At 32.7% G+C, this 26,984-nt stretch overlaps 3 protein-coding genes across 16 annotated transcripts; all 3 read right to left on the bottom strand.

Moving 5' to 3' along the window:
* Positions 1 to 822: 822 nt before the first annotated feature.
* On the bottom strand, positions 823 to 17,806 carry LOC117910477 (putative disease resistance protein At3g14460). 14 transcript variants are annotated; one of them, XR_004650677.1, is made up of 12 exons: positions 16,478 to 17,806; positions 16,008 to 16,154; positions 15,206 to 15,323; positions 14,991 to 15,109; positions 14,344 to 14,862; positions 14,051 to 14,134; positions 13,863 to 13,933; positions 13,649 to 13,776; positions 13,198 to 13,569; positions 12,859 to 12,950; positions 12,454 to 12,553; positions 11,122 to 12,312 (listed from the first exon to the last, which is right to left on the bottom strand). XR_004650677.1 is itself a non-coding variant. In XM_034824550.1 (2 exons), the coding sequence occupies exon 1, from the start codon at positions 17,474 to 17,476 to the stop codon at positions 16,499 to 16,501; it is 978 nt and encodes a 325-aa protein (XP_034680441.1). In that variant the 5' UTR covers positions 17,477 to 17,806; the 3' UTR covers positions 850 to 908; positions 16,478 to 16,498. The 14 variants fall into 14 exon arrangements, 1 of the variants encoding a protein (XP_034680441.1); XR_004650678.1 differs by lacking the exon at positions 12,859 to 12,950 and having other exon boundaries at positions 11,122 to 12,087; positions 12,168 to 12,312; XR_004650674.1 differs by lacking the exon at positions 12,859 to 12,950 and having other exon boundaries at positions 11,122 to 12,046; positions 12,168 to 12,312.
* Positions 17,526 to 19,982, bottom strand: LOC117910474 (putative disease resistance RPP13-like protein 1). Its single transcript, XM_034824548.1, has 3 exons — positions 19,310 to 19,982; positions 18,335 to 18,454; positions 17,526 to 17,671 (listed from the first exon to the last, which is right to left on the bottom strand). Exons 1-3 carry the CDS (start codon positions 19,980 to 19,982, stop codon positions 17,526 to 17,528), a joined length of 939 nt encoding a protein of 312 aa, XP_034680439.1.
* Positions 19,983 to 20,008: 26 nt separating this feature from the next.
* LOC117910473 (putative disease resistance RPP13-like protein 1) lies at positions 20,009 to 20,857 on the bottom strand. Its single transcript, XM_034824547.1, has one exon. It carries the CDS (start codon positions 20,855 to 20,857, stop codon positions 20,009 to 20,011), a length of 849 nt encoding a protein of 282 aa, XP_034680438.1.
* Positions 20,858 to 26,984: the final 6,127 nt, after the last annotated feature.

The raw sequence follows: 26,984 nt of genomic DNA, 5'->3' as shown, positions 1-26,984 counted from the left end.
TCTCGAGATTTCTAGGAATTAAGACAGATACAAGTTGTTGCTTTTTGTTATAATTTATCTGGATTGCAATCATCAAGCACTAACTCCATTCACTACATGTTTTGAGCCTTCAACATAAAACCCAAATTCAATTCTATCGGCCAAAAAAAAATCATTAATAACTCATCTGGAAACCATTTTATGTTGCTCAAATTATAAAATGTAGGATGTAATTGACTTCCATCATTGAAAATGAATTGATATAACTTTACAATACTAGTATATTCAGCTTTTGAAATGGCTGAAACTGATCCTGGAATCAAAAATCACACACACAAGTAGATATTTAACAAAAAAGGATCCAAAATCTCTTCAATTGATTAATGTATAAATGAATTAATCAAAATTTTTAGAGATAATTATGGGGAGATGAACCTTGTACCTTTCAGTTTCTTATTCTTCTTGAACAGAGCAATGTGCATCAAGTGTTGAGCACCTAGGAATCTCTCTTCCTCCACAGGCAAAATTTGAACAATCTATCCTTTCTTCATATTCCACTTCCTTGCAAAATTCAAAACATGAAGAAAATATCATCAAAATTGAGACAAAAATAAGTGCATCAACTATCTCAAGAAGAGATTTATGCCTACTGCTTACCTTTTGAAGAAGTCCACTTGGTTAGAGCACATTTTACATGGACGCCCAATCACTGCAAGCAATTGAACCAAAGGAGAGTTCAAACATCTAAAAAATTTGATGAACTCAAGTATCATAAAATACTTCATATGAATTCTAAATGATCTCATATCTAAAAAACATTGGCATAAAATTATTGTTGTTTACCTTACATGTTTCTTCCATGGTCATAATCGAAACTTTGTTTATCATAAGAAATCTTCTATTCTCATCTTGATTACTTACAATGAACACTGAAATGAAAAGAAAAAAAACACAAAAGATGATGATTAGTTTGGTTTGATAAATTTAGCACACATAATTTCCTTTTTCTTACATGAGAAAAGAAAGAGTAAAATATATATATATATATATATATATATGAATTTAATAATTTTTTTAAATTAGCAATTATAAAACTATTTTGGTTCTCATAAAACTTATGGGAAAGTAGGGAAAAAAATTGTAAACTTTTTCTCTTGTTTGATTGTTTATCGGAAAATTGAGGGAAAAACAAAAATCTATGAGAAATTTATTTAACACTTCTAAGGAACCAAAAATGTTTTAGATGTTTTCAAATTGATAGTTTAAACGTGTTTAATTCCAATTAAATGAGTTTAGTAAAACACATGAAATTGTGAATAAAATTATTTAAAAACATTGAAATTCAAGTCATTAAAGTTGTCCATAAAATTTGGTATATTGAAGCAAGAAAAAAACAAAACAATTTGAATGACTTGCTAATAAAGCAACTAACTAGAATATGCCCTAGAGTTGTTCAGTGCCCTCTATATAAGAAATAAATAGAGAACACAAAAAAAAAACCAAGAAAAAAAAAACAAACGAAAAACAGAGAACACTTCTTACGTTATTTTTTCTTAATTTTTCTAATTTATATACATTTTTGTTGGTTTTCTTTTGACCATAAAAGGTTCGAGCATTGGCATTGTCATGTGTAAATTATTGTGGCTACAAACTTCATCCATATCCAATTGCACACCTGTCCAAACTCTTGATGATGAAGGTATGCTTGCATTTACTAGCATTAAATTGCTAAAATTTGTCATCCAAAGTTCCAATTTCTTTTGAACCTTGAAGACTTCATTTGCATTCTTGTAGGAATTAGACGTGGAATCATTTTGCAATGCTTGTGGTCTTGAGACCAGCAGTGATGAATGGGGAAATAAGTTCTTATCAACCAAGCAAACAAACTTCCATTATCCCAAGGAAGTCTTTCCAAGCTACTACCTTATGGGTTTGGAACACTTTTAGAGGTAACAATCAATTGGAACTAGTTACTCTTTCAAACTTCTTATTGTACAAATATAGCCTGCATGTGCAACCATTTTTGATCCCATAATTTCAAGAATTTATGACACCTTCTAGTGGTTAGTTTTTCTAGGAATGGAGTAAAGCAATCTATTCACTCCGAGAAATTATCGTAAGAGGAATAGTAGATAACCTCGCAAGACCAAATTTATGAGTGTGCATGGAGGTGCATGTTTTCTGCATCCCAATCATGCAGTTTTGTGTCAAATGGAACAATAGCAGGTGATGATAAGTGGTATTTCTAAAATCTTCTAAGAGTATTCCATATATTGTAATATTGTTTTCTCAAAATTGTCTTTGAGTCTTATGTGTAAATATTAGAGTTGACCTCTTATAAGCTATCAACTGATGTTGTAACTTAACTTAAAAGGGAAATTCTATAAATTTAGCCTTGGTTTGGCTCTTGGAAAGCAAAGAAAAATTAGGTTAATAGTGAGTTGATTTCTTCCCTTCCCATGGATGTAAGCACATTCTTGAATTATGTTAATTATGTTTTGGTTTATTTTGTTGTTTTCTTGTTTATTGTTCAATTGTCTCCGCATAACAAGTGGTATCAAAGTTGTTTCCAACACAACAGATGATTCCTATGCTAACACAATGTTTGAGGCTAAATGTAAGATGGTAAAAGTTTCTAGAATATTTCCCTATGACAACTACCAATAAAGGATGTACTTAACAGGAAGTTCATAAGGTGTTACATGGCAAGTTAAACAAGACCAATAGCCAAAGATATCTGAAATATTTGAGGCCATTGATCCAACAATAGCAAAGAATAACACAAGAAGAGACCCTCTAATCACCATTTTTGCTTTTGATTCTTCTCTACAAAGCATCATCTCCTTTATACAAAAAGACAACCCATGGCTAAGCCCACATTATTCTCTACATATCCCAAAAAAACCCTCTAACCCATGGCATGGCGCACTTTTTGGGGGTATTTTTGCTACTAAATTTGTGGTAGTCTCTCAAATACCTAAATTATCCTCTAGATATTAAGGTATGGCCTACTCTTTGAGGTGGTATTTTAGGTACTAATGTGGACCCGCATTTTTCACATGCGTCCCCACTCCATCGGCGAGACTCGCTTTTTATTTGTGAAAAATAATTTTTGGAAAAGTCGGAGTCGCCACTTATTTTATTTTTATTTTAAAGGGAAAATAAAACAAGAAAGAAAAACCCTAAAATGTGACTCCATAATTCTTGGAAAAGCGTGTCTTTGGAAAACCAGAGTCTAGGTCCGGGGATCAGGTTACCTATTGGGAAGGTACCTTTAAAAGGTAGCACCCCTCTAAGCCCTATAAAGGTCTCTACTAACTGAGTTAAGGGGAATGTGGCAATTAATCGGCTAATTATAGATACCTAAGTAGGCTAGGTGGTTCCAAAAAATAGCATGCCAAACAAGATCAAATTACAATAAAGGAAGGTTAGTATACGTACCTGGACCACTTCTCAAGCACTATTATAAAACATCAGAGTTAGTATAGAATTATAGCACACAACATGTATTTAATCATAGTAAATCTAGCATACATCTAAGCACCTAAGGATTATCAAACATATGCATATTTCACAGTGACATGATTATTTACAAAATTTAGAAAGTAGGTGATAGGAGACGTACCTGGATAACATAAATAACTTACAATGCGCTTCCATAAGACATGAGGGGTTAGATAATAAATAATAAAATATAGAAGTCCTAGCATGTTCTTTATCTAATTAGCATAGCAGAAATTATCAAAGTATATGAAAACACTAATTATCACACTCATTTTGTATACAATTCCTAAAAAAAAGATAGACATAATTTCAACAAGTGGCAAAAGTGGCAACAAAAATAATTTTTGAAAAGATTTTCTTATGTAGGGGTTTCACCAATTCCCCAATCGATATACACGAATTTAGCTTAGAATTATCCCATTTATTTGGGACCACAAGCTTTGATTCGTGTTTTATTCAAAACTATAATTTTATTTGAAAGATGTGAACCGATCTAAACATGGTTGCACATTATTTTAAAAAATGAGATTTTGATTCTAAGAACTCTAAATGAATTTTTGAAATAGATTATTAAGGGGATCTTTTGACTCTAAGAAACTCTAAATGAATTTTTGAAATGGATTTTTAAGGAAAATGAGATTTGGAGAATATTGTTATGTTTTAAAGATAAAAGAAGTTAATTTGAAAACAATAAAATGTATGAATCAAAATACAAAGAAAAAAGAACAAAATCACAAAGTAGAATTTTTGACAACCGATAAAATTGAAAGTGAGAATGGAGGCCAATCTTCACTATTTTCCGATAGCCTCCGAAAATTGAATTTGACAAAGGATGACCAAAATGATAAACCGAAACCTTAGACCTTACAAGCACTGAAACTTTAATGACATTTAATCTTAAGATAAACTTAATCAAGCACTAAATATTATGTGACCTTTAAAATAGTACAACGATACGTATCAACTAATATTGACGATTTGGAGTCATAAATTTAATCGACTAACTAAACAAATGAATAATAAAAACAAAAAAAAAATAAGAAAAAAAACACATAAAATAAATAGAATTAATCAAAAAATAAAATCAACTATTTTTAAACACAAAATGACAACATGGGGATAGATTAAACTAATAGCCTACAATTTGAAAGCATAGAATTAATAGAAAAATGGAATTAAAAAATCTTAATCTAAACTAAACAATATGAAACCAATCGAATTAATTAAAACTCTAAAGAATATCGACTAAAGCAAGATCAATCAAAACTAAAATAATTTTTTTTTTTCTTTATTTATCTTATAACATGAATATATCAACGCGGAATGAAATAAATTAACCAACTTAAATTCTAAAACTAATAAACTAGAAGGATGAATCATGAATTAAATTTAACAACCTTTAGATATGAAAATAGTGGCATGGAATCAATTGAACTAATAAACTGAATTTTAATAACATCTAAACTAAAAGATAAATTAAAACTAAAACGCATGAAATTATGAATTTCCTAATTAAGAACAAAAATAATGCTAATCAAAATTCTAAATTTTTAACTATCATCACAAATTATCTAAACTCTAAAAAAAAAAAAATCCTAACTTTTCCATTATTAACAAAAATTGCCCAAACCAATACTAAAAAAAACTAATTTGTCAGACTAAGAAAATGAATTGTAACCTCATTAGACAAAAATCATAATTTCCAAGATGGAATAATAAATCAATAATAATTAATTAATTAATTAATTTATAGTTGGATAAATATATATATGATCAATTATTTTAATGAACTAAAATTTTATAAGAGTGCTTAAATCTAAGGTAAAATTAAAAACTAACAAAAATGATTTTTAAAACTAAATCTCTATCCTATAGAATCAATTTATAAAAACGATTTTTAAAACTAAATCCCTAACCTATAAAATCAATTTTATTTATAAATAGATAAATTCATATATATGATCGATTATTTCAATGAACTAAGATTTTATAAGAGTGCTTAAACCTAAAGTAAAATTAAAAACTAACAAAAATGATTTTTAAAACTAAATCTCTATCCTATAGAATCAATTTTATTTATAATTAAATAAATTACAAAGCATTAAATTGGTAACAAATAAATAAATAAACAATCAATAATTAGCTAAAATAAAACCATATCAAATGAAGATTAAAATATATATATATATATTTTTTCTTAAAGTAAAACTACATATAAAAAAAATATATTTTCCGAATTTAATATAATAAAACTAACCCTAAACACAATTCTCATGTTGCCATATTAAAATGAAACAAATATATGCCGGCACTAGTAATAAAAGTAAATTCACTTACCTATTATAATAATAATTCCACTAAAGAAGAATGTCCAAACTTGCATTGTTATATAAACCTAAAAACAATTCTAGTCTTTTTAAACTCATGCTACCATATTCAAAATCAATACGTGCCAGAACTTGTAAAAGTCAAACCACTTACCATTATAATAATATTTTCACTTAAAAAAATATCCAAACTTGCACTTTACATGAAACACATACTGCCATATATATATAAAAATGACTCACCTAGCTTACCAAAATGACAGTACGTGGACTGTTTTCTCCTCAAAGTGGCAGCTGTGTGGATGAAGACTTGATGTGTAGACTGGCGGTGGATGCAGCCCGTGGGGATGAAGACATGCAGCTACAAATTGCAGCGTGGAGTTGGTGCTGAAGGTGTGAACAAAAATCTCAAATTTCCTAAGAAGAAGACGTCGGAAAAGGAGATGCCAACAGAAACTTGAAACCTCCTCTTAGATGAAGGCGTACTCTTCAGCCTTTCTATGGAGATTTGATGCACCCAAAAACCAAAAGATTTTTGAGATGCAGATGCCGAGATGAGGAGATACCGGTTCGATGATGATTAATACGGCATTGCAGGTGTTTCTTGTTATGGTGATGGGAGAATGATCAAGTCGTGCGGACTGGCAGTGGTGAAGTCGGTGTTCCCGTGGTGAGACGTCTGGTTGATCTGAGAGAAAGCACACTGCTGATGAACTTCTCAAGACAGAGACAAGTGGTAATCTTTAGTTGTAGCCCTTCTTTCCAAGTCAATGATGGAGATGTGAGTGATGATCAACTATGAAGATGGCACTCACGATCACAAAGAATGACGTCTTTTCCCCCTCAGAACGTTGCTCCCTCTTTGCCAAAATTCTTCCAAAAAACCCCTCTTGTATCAATCCACTCCTCTGTTTTTTCCCGATCCTTTCTTTTCTTTCCTTTTTCCTTTCCTTAATCTCTTCTCAATCCCTCATTTAACTCCTCTCTCCAGCCATGGTAATGGAAGGAACAGCAGCCCCTCCCCTTCATCACGCTTCTCTGAAAATTTCCTTTCCTTAAAAAAAACTCTTCTCTTCCTCTGTATCTTTCCCATATAACTGTCCTCGTTCATTCCCATGAGCATCCTCTTTTGAGCCGCTGAATATGTTTTCTTTACATGTCGGGAATCACCTTCAAGCCATCTTGATCCCTTCCCATAGGCGTCCCTCTTTGACTAGCCGAATATGCCTTTTCTATGCGGCTCAGAATTTCACTTCATTCTGAACACAACTCACTTTTCCGTCCATGTACACGCTTCATCTTCTTATTTTCATTTACCAAAACCAGCTTTGGTAATTTTCTTTCTTTCAAAGATGTGAATATTCTCTCGAAAGTCAATAGCAGCCCGTTTCCTTATGCAAAATAATAATAATAAAGAAAAAAAATATCCTTTCATACAATCATAAAATAAAATAAATAAACAAAAATAAATAAATAAATAAATAAAATAAAAATAAAAAATAATAATAATAATAATAATAATAATAATACAGATAATAATGATATAAAATAAATCAAAACTCACTTAAACCTAAAACTAATCAATAAAATAAATGAATAAAAAAAAAAAAAAAAAAAAAACGAGAAAACAAATTTCAGTGAAACTAAACCTAGAAAAAGTGCTTAAGTGGACCTAAGGTTCTGCCTAATTGGCCAGGTGCACCTAGATGGGCTTAAAGTGCCTAAGTGTATCTAAGCGAACCTAAATTGTCTAAGTAGGCCTAGGATGGCTAAGTGAGCCTAGAGGGCCTTAACGGGCCTAGGGTGTCTAAGTGGGCCTAGGGTTCTGCCTAATTGGCCAAGTGTATCTAAAAGCTATCCTAAAAAAAACAAGAAAAGCCTAAGTCTAAGTTAAGGCTGCCAAGGGGCACAATAAGGGATCAAATAATCCCTCAACCAAAGTCTCCAAGGTGACTCAGAAAAAGGTAAGTGGTGAGTAGTACTGGGCCACCAAGGAACTACTGTGGAGCACTGAAAACGAACTTAAAGACATGTGTTAAAGGGACAAAATTGAGGGTCTACAACTAATTTTTGTTAAAAGAGGTTTTGGTGTGGAAACTGGAGGGCCTTACACCCGTTGCATGTATTTTCTTTTGCATGCATTACATGTAGATCGGAGTTTATGCAGTTACTCACTTTTTGTGAGTCCAATAGTACCGTAGTGCCACGTCACCATATGATGGGCTCTTTAGTCTTTTCAAACCCAAAAAAAAACACCAAAAAAAAAAACTAATACTAAAAGACTGCTAACTAGCTATGTGGAGGTGAACCTCTATAGCTAGCTTCTTAGAGGGACCATGATCATTTAGGCCAAGAAAGTTTGAGGTGATAATAGGTTTGTGATGCCCTTAGATGTTTTAGACACATGTGCGTTACACTAATGTATGCAACAAGTCTATAACCTTGATTGACAGGTCCGGGTAATCTTTGAAATTTCACTGTGATGGGAAGGTTCCATGTGAACAACAGTTGCACATGGGTTAGTCAATCTTAAGAGACGGGGGAAGCCCGTTTAATAGCGCACAATGTGCAAGCTTTGAAAGGCAATCAGGTTAACATTTTTTAATTGGGACATGACAGCGAACAACAACATTAGGTAGTTTGGAGATGTCGTCATATTAATTGTTATCAATATTTTTATTTATTCAATAGAAATTGAGGATTAAAAAAATACCACAAAAATTAGAAAAAACAAAATTAATTGCATGGCTTACATTTCAAATATTTAATAAAATATTGTTTGAAAATTGAATATCATACATTATTAAATGGCTGGATTCTCTTCTTTATTTTTTTAATTGTTTCATCCTATTAAATTACTCATCTAATATTAATTTATTTTAAAGGTAAAATTAATTATTTTGTAAAAAAACTTTTAATTGACCAGAGTTTGTGCCATGCATCTAATATATACTTAAATACTTTTCCATGCTATAATCCTCCAACTAAGGAATGAAATCAAAACTTAAAAATCATTTATATATATAGATATATGTTATTAAGTTTAGGTAGTGAAGCAATTATTGTGGATATAAAATTAATGCCAAAAATTTTGATTGTTCCTTCACATTCTCCACAACCAAACAAAGGATATAAGAAAAATCAAGAAAGAAATTTAGGGTAGTTTGATTTTTTGTTCTCATCTTGTCGTGAAGTTAATAGAGGAATGCTTGGGTTAGTGCTTGACAGTTAAGTGACACTAGGGTATAATGATTCTTCCAATCAAGTAAATATTATCCGCTTTAATTTCAATGGATCATCATCACTTTAAATTGCATCCACATGGTTAAGAGCAACTCATATGTATATAATATCATGAATTTCTTCTTATTCAATATGGAATATCAAATTAGGTATCTTTCAATTTTAGGTATTGTATAAGTGTTTCAATTCAAATGACTTGGCTTAATGTATACTCAAAGCCTTTACAAAGGAACGTACATGTAATAAAGTGAAAATTAAACCTTGTCGCCCGTCTATCTCTAGTATGAAACACAACTCCATTAGCCCTTAAACATCTGCAAAAAAAGATATACACCTTTGTTACATTAATTAAAATAAATGATAGAAAAACAGACTCCATATATCCATGTACAAAATTTGATTAGATTTGTTATATATATAAAGAGAGAGAGAGAAAAAGAAAAAAAAAAAAAAACTGCTTAGATTAAGGATCTCATTAATTAATACCTAGAAAATATAAAATAATAAAAAAAAAAAGATTAGAAGGTGTGAATTATAAGATAAGACTGCATTTTTGAATTAGATTCATCGAAAGATGGCATATTGTATGAACATTTTTACTCTATATATAAAAACTTATATTATGGTTGAGATGTATTAATTTGTCATATTTTTGGACAATTCAAGTAATGAGTAATTACACTAAATTAAATTATTGACCTTATTAATTGATACCTCAAGAGTATAAAATAGTAAGAAATGAATAATACAAACTTCATTGAAATATTTTTAGACATATTGCGTAAATATTCTTATTTAATAAAATTTTATATGTCATTAAATAAATAGAGAATTTTAACATTAATTGCAATGCTAAGTAGAGGAGATCCCATATTTAAGCTGATGATTAAGGCTTATTTGATAAAACTTAATATTTATTACTTAATAACTTAAGTTGACTTTAAGTTAGATTATATTTAAGTTACTTAAAATTTATTATTTAATATTTACTTTAAGTATTAAAGTTATTTGATAAAATTAATTTAAAAATCATTTTAAATTATCAAATTGTCATATTTATCTTGTTAAATTGATAACTAGATGCAGATAAATGAAACAAAATAAAATTGAGATTAAGAATAAATTAATTACTTTGATTTAACACTTAAAATTAAAAGTAACTTTAAGATATAATATTAAGTTATTTTATCAAATATATTTAATCTATTTAATAATTAAATTAAGTTATTAAGTTAATGAATGATTACCAAACACCCTATAAGACCCAAAAAATCGAATGAGTTTTAATAGTATTCAGGATGGACATGACTAGGTGACGGTTCAATGCTGATTAATCATAATTCAATCAAGGCAAAATATGTAACAAATACAAGTCAAACTGCACCATCCAAATGGGCGCCAAGAAGTTACATTTGACAAATGCCATTAAACCTCTACAGCAAGCAATTATTTTGATCACAGAAAAAATGGCAAAAAGTGTGTTGTACTTCATCTTGAAGCCCATTAACTTCATCTTAATTTGATCCAAATTGCAGAAACATGCAAAACTCCATGAATCTATGGTGCTATGGTGGCCTACATTCATATAACTGGGGACACTTTGGTTTACACCACAATGACCCCAAACAGGGTTTGTAGAGGCTTTATCAAGATCACTAGCTTTAAAAGACTAAGGAAAGAAAGATGTTCTCAATGAAAACTTGGAGTCAAATTGCAGATAAAGACCTAAAACTCCACTCAATGTGTTTTAGGAATTGTTGTTTCATGGGGATAAGCTGCTTGGTTTGTACATGTCTCCTTGGTGATACTTAGAGATTGGAAAAGTATACTCTCCTTTGTGATCTGGTTTGTATATGGGCAGATGAATGTTCATGCCAGGTTCATATATGTTTCTGACATATATCACCCTGGAAGGATCTAGATCAAGGGGATGAGTTTGAAAAGCTTGAGTAGGTTTAAGATGATCCCAGAATTGGTGAGCATGATATATATCAACATGATATTGCAGAAGACAACAGAGCTTCTGAAATATATCAGGTTCAATAGTAGGAAATCTTATCAGCTGTCATTTATTGTAATCCTATGCTCTCAATATTCATTTGTTGAAGAAGAAGAAAAAATTGCTTTCACACTATTCAATTACAGGAGAATGTTCAATTATAGAAGAAAATAATATTCACTAGACTCTTTCAACTTAATCAACATGCAGAGAAAAGCAGTCGGGTGGCCAATTATTCACATACCAACTTACATACATCGTCTCTCTACCTCTACTTGTTACTCATTAGCCAAGCTTATAGTAATATAAGCTTGGGTTCATCTCTCCATGTCTCTGATGACAACTCCACATGGGGTTCGCCTTCTGGTGATTTGCATTTGGATTCTGACCCTCTCCAAGTGAAAAGGATCAATATCCTTCTTGCTATCTGGACTGCAAATGGAAGTTAACCGGTGCCAAGAGGATCAAAAGTTGAGCTTACTACCAATGGACAACTTGTTCTCCAGAGGCTAAGAGATGAAGACAAAGACTGGTAATGTGAGCAGCGAAGCAGTGCATGGTGCCATGCTTGGACATGGAAATTGTATACCAGTATATGGGAGAGCTTCAAGCACCCAACTAATGCCATATTGCCAACCCAGGGATTGGTGTTGGAGCCTGCTGTGCAGTTGCTATTTTTGAGGACCTGAGGTTTGCAAATGGAACTGGAAGCTGTTGGAAGAAAAGACTACCTCTTTCAAATGGGAGGTTGGATCAAACTGATGTTTCCAGAAGTGCTCTAATCAAGATATTGAAGTCCAGTGAACTAACTTCAGGCAGAGGCAACCAAAATAAAGCAATTCTAATACTCTCAGTCCTCTTAGGCCCCTCTGCGTTTTTCTTCTTCGTTTCTCTGGCTGCAATTTCTCTAGTTTTCTACCACTTGAACCTCAAAAATCTGCAGCTTTATCACAGAATCCTGAGTACAAGCGATGGTAGAAGCCTTTGACACTGTCTATAAAGGGATATTACCATCAGGTTCTGGAAATTCTGTTGCTGAAAAGAAGTTGGAGAAGGTGGTGGGAGAAGATGAGAAAGAATTCAAAGCAGAAGTGAATGTGATAGGCCAAACTCACCATAAGAATCAAGGACAGTTGCTGCGTTACTGTCATGAGGGTGAACACTGACTATTGGTGTTTTCTTTTTTTTTTTTTTTTTTTTTTTATGCACAATGGCTCTTTATCAAGCTTCCTTTCTAGAGCCGCCCAAGGACTTGTGTACCTACATGAAGAATGCAGTAAACAGATCATCCATTGTGACATAAAGCCCTCAGAACATAACTCTTAGATGATTCTTCTACAGCCAAAGTTGCAAACTCGGACTGGGAAAGCTTCTGATAATCAACCAGACTAGAACACTCACAGGCATCAGAGGGACTATGGGGTATATTCAGACAACTCGAGCAGCCTATGTCTCTTATAATAACACGTTATGAAGCATCAGCTCAATGCCAAGGTTCAATCTGCAAAGCAAGGGATTCATCAATGTTTCCTTCAAACTAATAATAAGGAACAGAAATGGATCATTCTGCATTTTCAGTGGTGTTTGTTATAGCATTTATACAAGAACTCTAGGGGTTTCTATGTATAACATCATTCCTATTTTGTCAGTGAATATGGTGATGGTGTTATATTATAAATCATAGTGAACTGGTGGAATTTGATCATTTAGCCAACTTTATCCAAAACTGTTTCACGGTTGAGGGGATTGTTGACTTTGCCATGGGCGAAACAGCAATTTCTTAAGAAGCTGGGTAACGAAGAGTACCATAATTTGGACTGGTTTCAATGGAAACTCTCCTGTTTTTGTGCATGGTATCTTCAGCTTCAGCTTTTCCTATGCTTTTGACTATCCTGAAACTGATCCAAATCTCTTCAATTGATTAAATGTATAAATGAATCCTATTCATTGTTTGGAGTAACAACCAAATTCTGGAAGACTGGGAAAGTTTCAACACTGGAGAGAAAACAAAATGACAAGACCATAAATTCTGGAAGAGGGCTTGCTTTCTAACCATTACCATAATTTTAGAGCTCAACCCGGGTGAGTAAATTATATTTCAGAATATTCAGAAGATAATTCTAAAGTGATGAACCTTCTACTCACAGTTTCTTGTTCTTCTTGAACAGAGCAATGAACATCAATAGTTCAGCACCCGGGAATCTCCCCTTCCTTCAATTCCTTCACTGGGAAAACTCTGCCAAAATCGTAACAATCTATTCTCTTCCTTGGAGGAAAAGTCACCTTCCCAATCAAGAAAATCATCAGGATTAATTTGAGCAAAACATCATAGTATACATCAAGAAAGCCTTGATCAAAATCAAAATACATCAAGAGCTGCCATTTTCTTCTATTTCCTCTTCCCTGAATGGAATGCCTTTTGGACTGAGGTGATCAATGGTAACAGTCTAACACACTCCTTAAGCTCTGATTGAGGTCAACAGGGATTGGCACATTTAATGACTTTTGAAATCATAGCTGTGTGAAGGGAGGCAAACATGAATCTCAGGATAATCAACAAGTCAACAACTATCAATCAGCAAGGAAAAGGAAATACCTTTGGATATTTACAAATCAAAATTTGAGAGAGTCCAGCTTCTCTGTACAGAAAGGCTTGAGCTTATTCCATGGCCAGGCTTTAGATGGTTCTGAATTACGGATGAGAGGGTTGAGTTTTCTTTTATTCTGCAATAAGATTAAAAACATCAATGAAATACTAAAAGTTTATATATAGAAGCCCCTTAAAGATAAGAATTGGTAAGAAAGCTCACCCATGGTTTAGTAAAACAACATCTGTTAGATAAGTAACCGCCATTCGATTGTCCAGCTAATGCATTTAGATCTAAGATAAGATATGGAAAAATAGTCAAAAATAGCTGAAGACAGTCCAAAAACTCATTTGACTAATAATTTTCTAAAAGCAGTAACATAAAACCTGGATGAAGAATCCACCCTCTACCTGACACCACTTCAATACCAAATAAAATGTTACGATGACCATTTATGGTCTTAAGAGACAGTGGATGTTGTTTGGGCTCAAGACCTAAGACAAGCCAAAAAACAAGAAGAAGACAACATCAAAATTGGCACAGAAACAAGTACATCAACTATCTAATAAAGAGATTTATGCATGTAACAAATGCAAATGAAATATGAAACAAGATTTTCATGGATTAAACAAAAATAGATGGCAAAATAGAAGGATAAGGTCACAGACAGGACAATATTAAAAGAAATGATTATTTGTCCCACCTGAAAATCGAGGCATTCAGAACAGTACACATTTGTAAGTAGTCCATGGAAACTAGGGAACATATGCAGATGTTGTATTCTATTGCATAAGGCAAACACTCAATACTTACAAGCATAACCATGCCCAGAAAGCCATGAATCCCTTTTTGTTTTGCTTTTTTACCTATTCCCATCTCTTATGGCCAGAAGTGCCCAGGATGATATAACATCACCAAATAAGTTAGAAACCAGCCCATCCAGCAAGTTGAGTAGCCAGCTTGCCCTCAATCTTCTTTGAGTCAACAAACAGCTGGGCATTATTGCCTCCAATGGAGGGTCTGGAAATATTAGAGCTGGCACCAGGGGTGGCTGTAAAACTCTCTGTTCCAAAACCCCAAGTTTCAGGGCCAGAAGTTGCTTCTGTGGCTGGTTTGTTGTGATGGCCATTTCGGGTCCTAACAGACTTGCTTTTGTTGTCTGGGCACCTACCTCAGAGAAAGCCTGCCATGGATTAGAGTCCTGACATGGCTGAAACTGATCCTGAAATCAAAGTTCACATACACAAGTAGATATTTAACAGAAGAGTATCCAAATCTCTTCAATTGATTAATGTGCAAAAGAATTAATCAAAATTTTTAGAGATAATTATAGGGAGATGAACCTTGTACCTCTCAGTTTCTTATTCTTCTTGAACAGAGCAATGAGCATCAAGTGTTGAGCACCCAGCAATCTCCCTTCCTCTACAGGCAAAATCTGAACAATCTATCCTTTCTTCATATTCCACTTCCTTGCAAAAGTCAAAACATGAAGAAAATATCATCAAAATTGAGACAAAAAGAAGTGCATCAACTATCTCAAGAAGAGATTTATGCCTATTGCTTACCTTTTGAAGAAATCCACTTGGTTAGAGCACATTTTACATGGACGCCCAATCAGTGCAAGCTGCTGAACCAAAGGAGAGTTCAAACATCTAGGCTCATCCCGATTACTTGTAATGAACACTGAAATGAAAAAAAAAATGAATTTAATAATTTTTAAAAATGAGCAATTATAAAACTATTTTGGTTCTCATAAAATTTATGGGAAAGTAAAGAAAAAAAAATTGTAAACTTTTTTGTTTTTGTTTGATTGTTTATGGGAAATTTGAGGGGAAAAAAAAACTATGAGGAATTTATTTAACACTTCTTAGGAACCAAAAATGTTTTAGTTGTTATCAAATCGATAATTTAACCATGTTTAATTCCAATTAAATGAGTTTAATCAAACACATGAAATTGTAAATAAAATTATTTAAAAGCATTGAAATTCAAGTCATTAAAGTTGTCCATAAAATTTGGTATATTAAAGCAAGAAAAAACAAAGCAATTTGAATGACTTGCTAATAAAGCACCTAACTAGAATAAATAAAGCAGCTAACTATATAAGAAATTATAAAATAAAAATAAAAATAAAAAATAAAAAATAAAATTGCCAAAAAAAAAACAAACAAAATATCCATGGTTCTTACGTTATTTTTTTCTTAATTTTTCAATAGTTATAAATGGTTCATTTAATTTTTGCAAACTGCCAAATCAAAACAGAGCATGAAAATGTGTTCAACATTTGTTTCAAGCTTGAAGCTTCAAGAAAAAAGAAAATCTTAAATCAAATAAACAGAAAGAAAAGTTTAAGTGCAAAAGAATTACCTAACTGTGTATTGGCGGAGTGGCAGAGTGGCACTTTGATTAAAATAGCACTTCATTGATCACTATTTTAGGAATGAGATCTATATAACGCCATTCTTCCCCTTTCTCAAATTGACACCGTTTTTCCAGTAAATGACCTCATTAGAACTACAATAAGTGAAGTGATAATGTCATCTAATTAGTAAACCAAACCAAGTCAATAAACTAGAACTTCCTCTAGTATAAAGGTCTTGATACATTAGATATTGAATTTGTTGGATTAAAATCTCATTTATTGCACCTGGCAAGGTAGAAGTAGTAATGCTCATTTTTTATTGTGACAGATTATAGAGAAAATTAGACACTGGGAAAATACCAAGCCAGGAGCCATGTCAAGAGCTGCTTTCTTGTTAAAAATTAAGTCCAATTAGAAAATTTGGTGTTGAGAAGAGAAAGAGGAAGAATGTTGTGTTGGGAATGAGATGTAATACCTTATTTATTACTCAGATGGATTAGTCATGTATCTCCACACAAGGGATGTGGGCAATCTTGGGCCAATCATCTCCTTCCTCCTTCGAGTACCTTTGTGTTAGATGTGGGCAACGCTCCACATACAGTCGTGAAAGGGTGTCAGGCAATAGTCCTTCCCTTGGCAAAATCGACCGGAGCTTAGGGCAACTTACGATTTCTAGCTCTTCAAGAGAGGTGAGGGTTTGGAGAGACAGGGAGGCTAGGGATTCCAGATTCTGGAAATGTGAAAGGGTAAGGGAGGTGAGAGTTGTAGGAAAAAGAATCGAGTGGGGGTCATCCGAAAAGGAAGTTGCATCTGGAAACATGCCTCGAATCGAGAGTCGTTTAAGAGAGGTGAGTCTGGAAAGGCCCCATTGGGATAGGGGGGTCTTGATATTCTCACAATTACGAATGTTAAGCGATGTAAGACGAGTGAGCTTTTTTATCTGAGGAAGCAACAATTCCAGATTTTCAAAATCTTCAATACTTAGACCTGTGAGGGTGTTGAGGCAATCTGGTAGGGTTTTGCGATCAGAATACCTCCCGAGGATTAAAGATTGAAGTGAACTATTAGTAGAGTGAAACATCTCCTCTGAAATTGACTCGAGGTGTTCACAATCCCCAATGTGAAGTTGCTCAAGGGTGGATGGAAACTTGCCTCTTGGGAAGGATGTGAGAGATGGACATATATTTAGACTTAAGTATTCAAGGGCACACATGTCCATGGTGCTGGTGGTGGCGATGGAATTGCAGTGCATCATTCCTTCTGGAAGAGACTTGAGACTTGAGATTTCCAAGGCTTGGAGAGCAGCAGCATTGGTGGAATGTTGGTGCATTATTCCCTCTGGTAGAGACTCTAGCCTTTTACAATCAGTTATTCTGAGTGTCTCGAGAGTGGCGGGTAACCCACCTTTCGGTAATCCAATAAGAGAATGACACCCATATATAGAAAAGTATTCAAGGGCACACATGCCCATCATTCCTTCTGGAAGAGACTTGAGATTTTCACAACAGAATATGCTTAGACTCTTAAGGTGTGGGTAATTGCCCTTTTGGAAAGCAAATGAGAGATGGACACCTGTATATCTCTAGCTCTTCAAGGAGACACAAGTTGTTGCTGTCAGTACTGTCGTTCCTCATCTTCAACATCATGCCATCAGGTAGACACTTTAGACCTTCACAATTGTCAAGAATAAGATTTCTCAGCATTGGTGGGAAACCTTCGTCTGGAAATGACGCTAGCTTTGGACAATCCCTGATTGTCAATTCTTCAAGGCATGTTAGACTCTGCCATCCATTTGGAAGCCTCTCTAGTTATCCATCTACATATTTCCAAAGACTGAAGATTGCATCCCAAGGATACAGTTGATCCAATCTCTAATCTCAGAGAAAGAGAGTTTTTCCGATCCAAAACCATCCTCCCACAAATACACGAGCTCTTCACATCCCGATACTTTCAAAACCCGAAGCCCTTGCAAAAATTGCACAAATCCTTCATGCAATTTGATAAGCCCTGATATCCTAGAAATTGTTAACTCGGTGAGTGAGGTGAGGTCATTTCCACTGATCAAGACCGCCTCATTACATTTCTTACTTGTAATTCCTTCAGCAGTGGAAGTCTTGAAAGGTGGAGACTCCAATTTTGGACAAAGAGAACAGAGAGCTTTGTAAGAGAAGGTAGGTAAGTGGGTAGTTTTCATAATCAATTTGGGCAATACTCAATTATAAGCTCATGGAGACAAGGGAATAATGACTCTGTTGAGGAAGACCAGTCCTCCCAGTGCTCCATTCTGACATGCTATTAAAATGTAGAGACTCTAGTGATGGGAAAAACTTACCTGCAGAAACACGAGTCTCTCCATAAAACTCTGCACCCATTTTTTTACTCCAACCATTCCTTCGATCCTCAACTGTTTGAGCGATGGCAACTGCCCAAGCATGGTAAAGACGTGCACTTTCTGCAATCTATGAGACTAGATCACCATCTTAGAGAACAAGGCATCCCCTATCCAACGTGGGAATTCTGGACCACCATACCACTTAATGCAGAGTTTGTTCAGATTCAAACAAGGTTGTAGAGAGTCAAGGACATCCATTTGATTCCTTTCATTCCCTGAACCATCCCAGCTCAGAACTCCACTGCATTATCAAGCTTTCAAGGTTACGCTTCAATTTTAAATCGGCATCCCTTACATCTTGAATATTCACCACATTTTCCAATTTCGAAATGCAAAGTTTCTTCGCAGATGTGACATGTCCTTCAACTCCTTGATTGTCAAACCGTTGTTTTTGTCCACAATGAAATTAGACAATATCCGCAAATCTTTTAGTTTGCCCATTCGTATAGGCATTTCTTGTAATTTTACTGCACCAGCAACGTCAAGATGTCGAAGATTGATTAGGTTACCGATGCTAATAGGAACCTGATAAGCTCTTTACAGCATGATAATTTCAATGTCTGAAGGTAAAAAAGATTACCAATTGAATCCGGTAACCATTTTATACTGGTGTGGGACAAATTAAGGTATCTCAAATGTTTCAACTTACAAATGAATCTGGTATCTCACTTATCTTGTAATAAGTCAATGAGAGCACCCTTAAGTGCCCTAACCTTGGTATCAATTCTTCAAGCACCTTGTTACTTATGAAGTGATCACCCATGTTCGTTGTTCATCAATCGGCAAAGCTATGAACGTGCGCAAGCGCTCTTTCTATGAAACCTTTCAAAATTTTTAAAGATATCATAACGATGACGGATGAATGATGAATGACGAGTATTTTCAGGAACGGAGCATTGCAAATCATTCCACAACCATCATCCAAATGCAAGCATGTGTCTCCAGCAATAGATTTAGCTAGATCGTTGATAAGGTCATGCATAACGAATCGTGATTTATTGCTATTGGACGATTGGAAAAATGACCTTGACAATAGTTCACAAAAATAATCACCACCAAGATCTTCCATTTTCTTATCCTCATTTGATTGTTGAATTAACCCCTCCGCCATCCACAAGAGGATTAGCTCTTCCTTCTTAAACTCATAATCTTGGGGAAATAATGCGCAATAAGCGAAACACCTTTTTAAATGTGAAGGGAGATGATTGTAGCTCAATCTCAACGCAGGAAGAATGCCACACTTATCACCAGGTAAATTCCATATTTTGCTATCTAGTATAATATTCCACTTATCTTCTGTGTGTTCACTGCGCAGAAGACCACCAAGCGCTTTTGCTGCCAAGGGCAGGCCTCCACACTTCTTTACAATTTCCCTTCCTATCAATGCCAAGTCCGGATGCTCATTGACATTTCTGTTTTCAAAAGCATGTTTTTGAAACACCAACCAACAATCATCATCAGACAAATGTTTTAGCTCATAAAGCTTTTTATCTCCTCCCATCATAGTAGCAACATTGAGATTACGAGTGGTGACGAGGATCTTGCTTCCCGGTGCTCCCTCCAAGAGAGGGGAGCGTAGGCTGTCCATTGATCATATTTCTCATTCCACAATCGTCAAGAACAATCAAAATTTTTTTCCTTGGTTTCGTCCCTCAGTTTGCGTCGAATTTGATGAAAGTCCTGCGAATCATTGTTGCCTGGAGCAATGTGCTGTAAAACTGCCCTGGTTATGGTCTCCACATGAAATTGATCAGACACACAAACCCAAGCTTTTAAAGCAAAATGTATGGATGTCTCCTCATCATCGTACACTAGATCTGCCAGCGTAGTTTTTCCCATCCCACCCATGGCCACGATCGAGACTACAGACAGATTGCCACCGAGGGATTCATCCTTAAGCATGGCTAGTATCTTGGTTTTATCTTCATCCCTGCCGTATACCCCAGGTTTGAATGCCAAAGGTGGTGGAGGGGTTGGCCTTTGAGTAGCTGCTCTGGCGCCTTCGATCTGCCCTTTGAGCTTTTCCAAACCAAACTTAGCCTTCTCGGCTGAAATTTCTTCTAATCGGCGAGTGATGTTCTCTATCTTGGACCCCAGCATAACATTCCGCATAGCCTGAATTGAAGTAGGGATGAATTTGCGTACCTTGCTTGTGCTGGCCGCATCACCCTCCGCCACCAACTTTCTTCTCATCACTTGGTAGCCAAACTCGTCCAAGACGTCCTCCACATCATAAGCCAAATCCCTGAGATCTGCGAGCCATCTTTTCACGTCCTGCTTATTGAACTGCTCGTCCTCAGCATCGTCGAGCACTTCCCGAATCTCCAACAGTCTTGTCTTCCATTTCATGAGCTCGGTGTGGACTTGCTTTTCGCGTGCGTACTTCAACAAATCAAAGGAGTCCAGTTTGCTGAACAAGAGTCCAAGGGACGCAGAAAGAAAAGCCTCTCCAACAACTTCCATGGTGATCAGTTTGCAGAGAGAGTGACTAGTGAGAGAGAGAGAAAGGGGAAGAGGAAGATGTAAATGGAAGCCTGAGAGCAGGATTAGTAAGCCATGTGCACCACACAAAATAAACAAATCAAAATCTCCACTATATTATTTTGCAGACAGCTGTCACATATTTTAATAGATTTAGTCTAACTGAGAGAAGGCAATTTATTAAATTATTGGAAGGTGCATGCACGTGAAACATGAGTCATGACCATTGTTATAATTATATTTTTTTTAAAGAAAAAAAAATCATTAGAAATTTTTAATAATTTTAATTATTTTATAACAAAAACCTCTAAAATTATTTTAAAAATTTTAATAATTTTTATTATAAATTTTGACATTTTTGAAATAGAAAAGGTATACGCCTTTAAATTTAAATTTGGTTGTCTTATAACTTAATTTTATTTATTTATGTCTTAGTCTCATTTTTTTTAATATATAATTTTGTTATAAAAATTAAAATTTTATTAAAAAAACAAAAGTTGTGAAGGAAGGAAAAAATAATTGTCTTTTAAGAAATATTAATTGTCTTTTAAGAAATATTTTTTAAATTTTCTAGGGTGAAAACTTTAAATATCATTAATATTTTTAGTAGTATAAAACCATGACACAAATAAATGATATTTAAGTATATATAAATACATATAAATTAAATTTAGATTAATATTATGTGGTTGTTTTTAGTGGACCACCAATTATTTTCATATTCCATAGAAAAATTACTTTCAACACCATAGAATGGCTCTAATTTGATATACTATCTTAAATTTTAAAATTTTTTAAAAATAATTTTTAAGGGCATGAACTAAATCTATATTTTTTGTTAAGAATTTCTATTTTTTTTATATGGAAGTTTTTACTAATTTTTGTTTTTAAAAACAAAAAATAAGATGTACTTAGAGTGTTTTTTTAGTGATTTTAAACAATATTTTTAGTCTTTTTAATATTTAAAAAACAAAAATTTTATATATTGAAAAAAATTAAAAACACTTCTTCAAATCATTATAAAGCACACTTTCAATATGTAATGATATTAATTTTTTCTCATTTAAATGGAATGAAGAGAGATTTAAATGAATAAAACAAATACAAGGATAAAAAAATTAACTTCTTGTGCTTTATTATTACATCATTTTTATTAATCTTAACATCAATGCTAATTAATCATAATTAAAGAAAAGAACACCAAAGAAAAAGTCAATTTGGGGGCCAATCTTTATTGAAAAATTAGAAACCAAACAAAAGTTGATCAATATAGAAAATTGAATTGTATAAAGTAGATCAATTTGAATTGTCTTTATGAGAGTCTTATTTGACAGCTATTTTCGAGAATAGTTTTTGTTCTTCACAATAAAAAATAAGGGAAACATATTTAAAAATAAAAAATTGTTTTCCATTTTCTATTTACAATGTTTTTAGATAACATTTTTTAGTTATTTTCAATTGTTTTCACTTGTTTTTTTGAGGATTATTTAAAAACATTTGAGATTTTCGAACAAATTTTTACTCTAGAAAATATAACAGAATAATTTTTAAAAACTATTTTTAAGAATTATTTTTAAAAAATAATTACCAAACAAGCCCATAGATTAATGTTAGGTTATTCATTATTTAGGTTATGAAACGAGAAACCCTGTAATGCATAACACTTTCTCAGCTTCACTCATTTCACTTTGCACTTTGCATCTACTTTCTCAATAACCAACAATCATGAGAAGTGATTTGCTAAGAAATGTATACCGGAAAATATTTTTACAAGCCTTCAACAAATATTTTTTCCCCTTTTTTTTTTTTTTTGCTCTCTTTTATATCTTTTTTCTTTTTTTTTTTTGGGATTTTTACTTAGTGCATATTCTTTTAAGGAAATAACAGTGTAAAAGTATCTGCTTTTAGTAACATCATATTTTATATAATGAAAAAGTTTTATTAATCATGAAAAAACTCATATAAGTAAAACTAAAATTTTTATAAGATGCAAAATAATTTTGGCTTCCATAGCTAGACAAACAACTATAAAACTTTTTCTTCGATTTATAAGCTTTCAACCTCCTAAAAATCAATCTAAATAGGATTGTAAAAGTTTATAATATAATATTACATTGTATAAATATTATTTTCACTTCTATATTTTCCATGAGATTATTTATTTATTTAAATTGAAATGTCCTCTGTTATTTGTTTGTACCTATAAAAAATAAAAAATTATTTTAAATCTTAGGTATGGTGATACCTCAGTATTTAATAATTTTAAATAGATAATTACATTTTGCATATAAAATAACTAATTAAATTTTATATTATATTATTTAATTAGTGATATTTTAATTTTAATTAGTTTTAAGAATTTAATTAATACTTAAATAATTAGATTTATTTATGTTTAAATCTGATTATCAATAAGTTCAATGAAACAAGAAAAAGATAGCTTATATTTATTATTTTAAAGTGGATTTCGAATTTAAATTATTGCAAGTGTATTTACTTGACTAACCTTTTGAATTACTCAAATTTAACAAGTTGTAAATAGGTCCCTTACCTAATCTTTTAAGTTAATCTTGATGTTGACAAGAACCTTGCCGACCATAATTATAAAAAGAGAAATAATTGAAGCTAAGTTTGCCTAATCTAGTTTAATAAATTGCAAGTGGGTGCCCTTACCTAATCTTATAATTTAATCTTCATATTACTTGACTAACCTTTTGAATTACTCAAATTTAACAAGTTGTAAATAGGTCCCTTACCTAATCTTTTAAATTAATCTTGATGTTGACAAGAACCTTGCCGACCATAATTATAAAAAGAGAAATAATTGAAGCTAAGTTTGCCTAATCTAGTTTAATAAATTGCAAGTGGGTGCCCTTACCTAATCTTATAATTTAATCTTCATATTGATAAGAATCAAGCGGCCATAATTATGAAACAAAGACGACAAGTTAATTCTATGACTAATTTATTACTCAATTTAATTATTACAAGTTAGGTTTCTTATCTTACCTAACATTTAAATTAATCTTGATGTTGACAAGAACCTTGCCGACCATAATTATAAAAAGAGAAATAATTGAAGCTAAGTTTGCCTAATCTAGTTTAATAAATTGCAAGTGGGTGCCCTTACCTAATCTTATAATTTAATCTTCATATTGATAAGAATCAAGCCGGCCATAATTATAAAAACAAAAAGACGACAAGTTAATTCTATTGACTAATTTTATTAACTCAAATTTAATTATTACAAGTAAGGTTTCTTAAGTCTTACCTAACATTTAAATTAATCTTGATGTTGACAAGAACCTTGCCGACCATAATTATAAAAAGAGAAATAATTGAAGCTAAGTTTGCCTAATCTAGTTTAATAAATTGCAAGTGGGTGCCCTTACCTAATCTTATAATTTAATCTTCATATTGATAAGAATCAAGCCGGCCATAATTATAAAAACAAAAAGACGACAAGTTAATTCTATTGACTAATTTTATTAACTCAAATTTAATTATTACAAGTAAGGTTTCTTAAGTCTTACCTAACATTTAAATTAATCTTGATATATATAAGAACCTTGCCAACTGTAATCATAAAAAAGAAAAGGACGACAAACTAATTTAATTGACTAATTTTATTAACTTGAGTTTAATAAATTGCAAGTAGGTTAATCTTTTACCTAACCTTTTAAATTAATCTTGAGATCAATAAAAATCATAATTATAAGGAGGGGAAAAAAGCAAACTAGTTTGATAATTTTTAAGGGCTTAAGCTAAATTTATACCTTTTAAACAAGAGTTCCTATTTTCATATAAAAGTTTTTCTCACTTTTTGTTTTTAAAAACAAAAAATGAGAAGTATATCTAAACAAATACTCAATATTGACTCGTATTAACTCCTACTCATTTAAATGAAATAAAGAGATATTTACATTTAAGATAAAAAAATGTAAGGATAAAAAATAAAAACACTTCTTAACTTCTTTTACTTTATTATTACATTTTTTTTTTCATTAGATGCTTTAAAAAAATTTTATCAAATAAAATTATAATGATATTGGTTGAGGGCTAATTAACTTTGTTTAAGCGAGAAAGATAGAGTTAAGATTGGGGTCGATCCACAGCTAAAAGAAGAATGAAATAAAAAGTATGAGATGAATTGATCAAACCAATGTCCAAAAAATAGTCCTATTCATGACCCTACTTGAATATCTATGATTATTATTATTATTATTATTATTATTATTAAACTAATCTTAACTTTAAGTTAAAAATAATTTAAAAAAAAATAATTTCAAAAATTATTTTCAAATCTAGAGAGTTATTTTGAACTAGCAATTAAAAGACACTTCTTCAAAATCTTTTTTCTTATTATATATTTTATCATCGAGAACAGTTTCAAACCACCTTTTTGGTTTGTTTTCACAAAAATGGTTTTTTTTCCCCTCCAAAAGAGCTATCGATGGAAGCGTTATAGGCTAAAACCATATTTATGATAATCAATTCCAATGGATCCTATAAGTTATGCCATTTTTATGAAGTTTTTCTTCGGTTTTTAATCTTTGTATTAATGCATTGATAAATGTTTTATTGAAGAAATTACTAGTATAATAAATGATACAAGATTATAAGTGGGTTCATGTTGATAGGACAATGAGATAAAAAATATAAGGCGAATACGAACCTCCATGCATAAATGATGCAATTAGCTTGTTCAATATATTTAGCTTGAAGTAAAATTTCCTTTTTATTTTCCATATTCTTTATAACTATTGGCTTTCCCTCGTAGTACAAAAAAAATAAAAAAACCCTCCTTGCATTAAATTTTCCTCCTAAAACAAATTTTTTTAAAAAGTTAACTTTTCAAAATTTAAAAGCTGTTAGCCCAAGGGTTCTCCTAATCGGGTTTTGATGATAACAAACCATGGTTAAGTAACTAATTGGTTTAATGTTTAAAAATCTCAGGTATAAACTCGAAAATTCATCAAAGGACCAAATGGATACAAGATCGAGACGCTTGGAAGACTTGAGATCATAGGAAATGAATGTAAGATGATAGCATGAGTGCACTTAGGATGTTCATACCTTTTCATGCATCTTAGAAAACTCGGTTTATTCTTTAAAACTTGATTTTCTTTAAAACCCGAGTTTTATCAAATATACTTTAGGCAAATTGATTCAAAATTGACATATTAACTCACCTAAAGACCTTGCCTAAGTGTTAGAAAAGAAAGGAATCAAAAAATAGGTTTTTTAGGGCCAAAAAGGCTCAACCGGTCGAGGCTAAGGCCAATCGGTCAACCGGTTGAGGAACCGGTCGACCGACTGAGGTCGTCCGGTCGAGGAAGGTTAAAAACCTTCTCTCTCTCCCAGTAGCCTTCTCTTCCCGGTCGAGGTGATTCCTTTACCGGTCAAGGTCCGATCGAGGACCGGTCGAGGTCTGGTTGAGGCAACGGTAGCCTGTCATGCATTAAATGCTCCAACGGCTAGTGAACCAGTCGACCCCTAGCTCGACCGGATGAGGTTGCCTTTTGCTGATTTTGACTCCCGAGCTTAGAAACCTATAAATTGAGAGCTCCTCTTCATTTATTGACAAGAGAACAATTGCATTCAAAGCCTACCTACCTGTTCTTGATCAAAAAGCTCTCATTTCTCTCTTAGTGCATCAAACCATCACTTGCATATTCTTAGTGCACTTTTGTAATTCATCCTAGCTTTCTCTTGTACTTGAGCCATCCTTAAGCTAGGTTGAGAGTTTCATCTATGTGTAAACTGAGTGTGAAAGCCTTCAAGTGGTTCAAATCTTGAAGAGATTGTGTAAAAGCCCATTGGAGTCGGAATCCAAGTGTAAGGAGATTGAAAGCTTGATTGAAGCTTCAAGTTAGTGGAACCCTCACTCGGTTAGGAGATTGAGGAGAGTGGACGTAGGCAAGGGAGTGCCGAACCACTATAAACCCGAGTTTGAATTCTCTAACTTTATCTCTTTCCTTTATTTATTTTGTGCATATATTATTGTGTGGAAAAAGATTTTGAAAAACCCAATTCACCCCCCCTTTTGGGTATTTTCCTTAATTATTCATAGCCTTTGTTTTATCAAAAGCTATTAAAAACATCTGCC

The sequence above is a fragment of the Vitis riparia genome, unplaced genomic scaffold (assembly GCF_004353265.1).
Source record: "Vitis riparia cultivar Riparia Gloire de Montpellier isolate 1030 unplaced genomic scaffold, EGFV_Vit.rip_1.0 scaffold753_pilon_pilon, whole genome shotgun sequence".
Lineage (NCBI taxonomy): Eukaryota > Viridiplantae > Streptophyta > Magnoliopsida > Vitales > Vitaceae > Vitis > Vitis riparia.
Note: the sequence above shows the minus strand (reverse complement) of the source record. Positions and strands in the feature narration are given on the sequence as shown.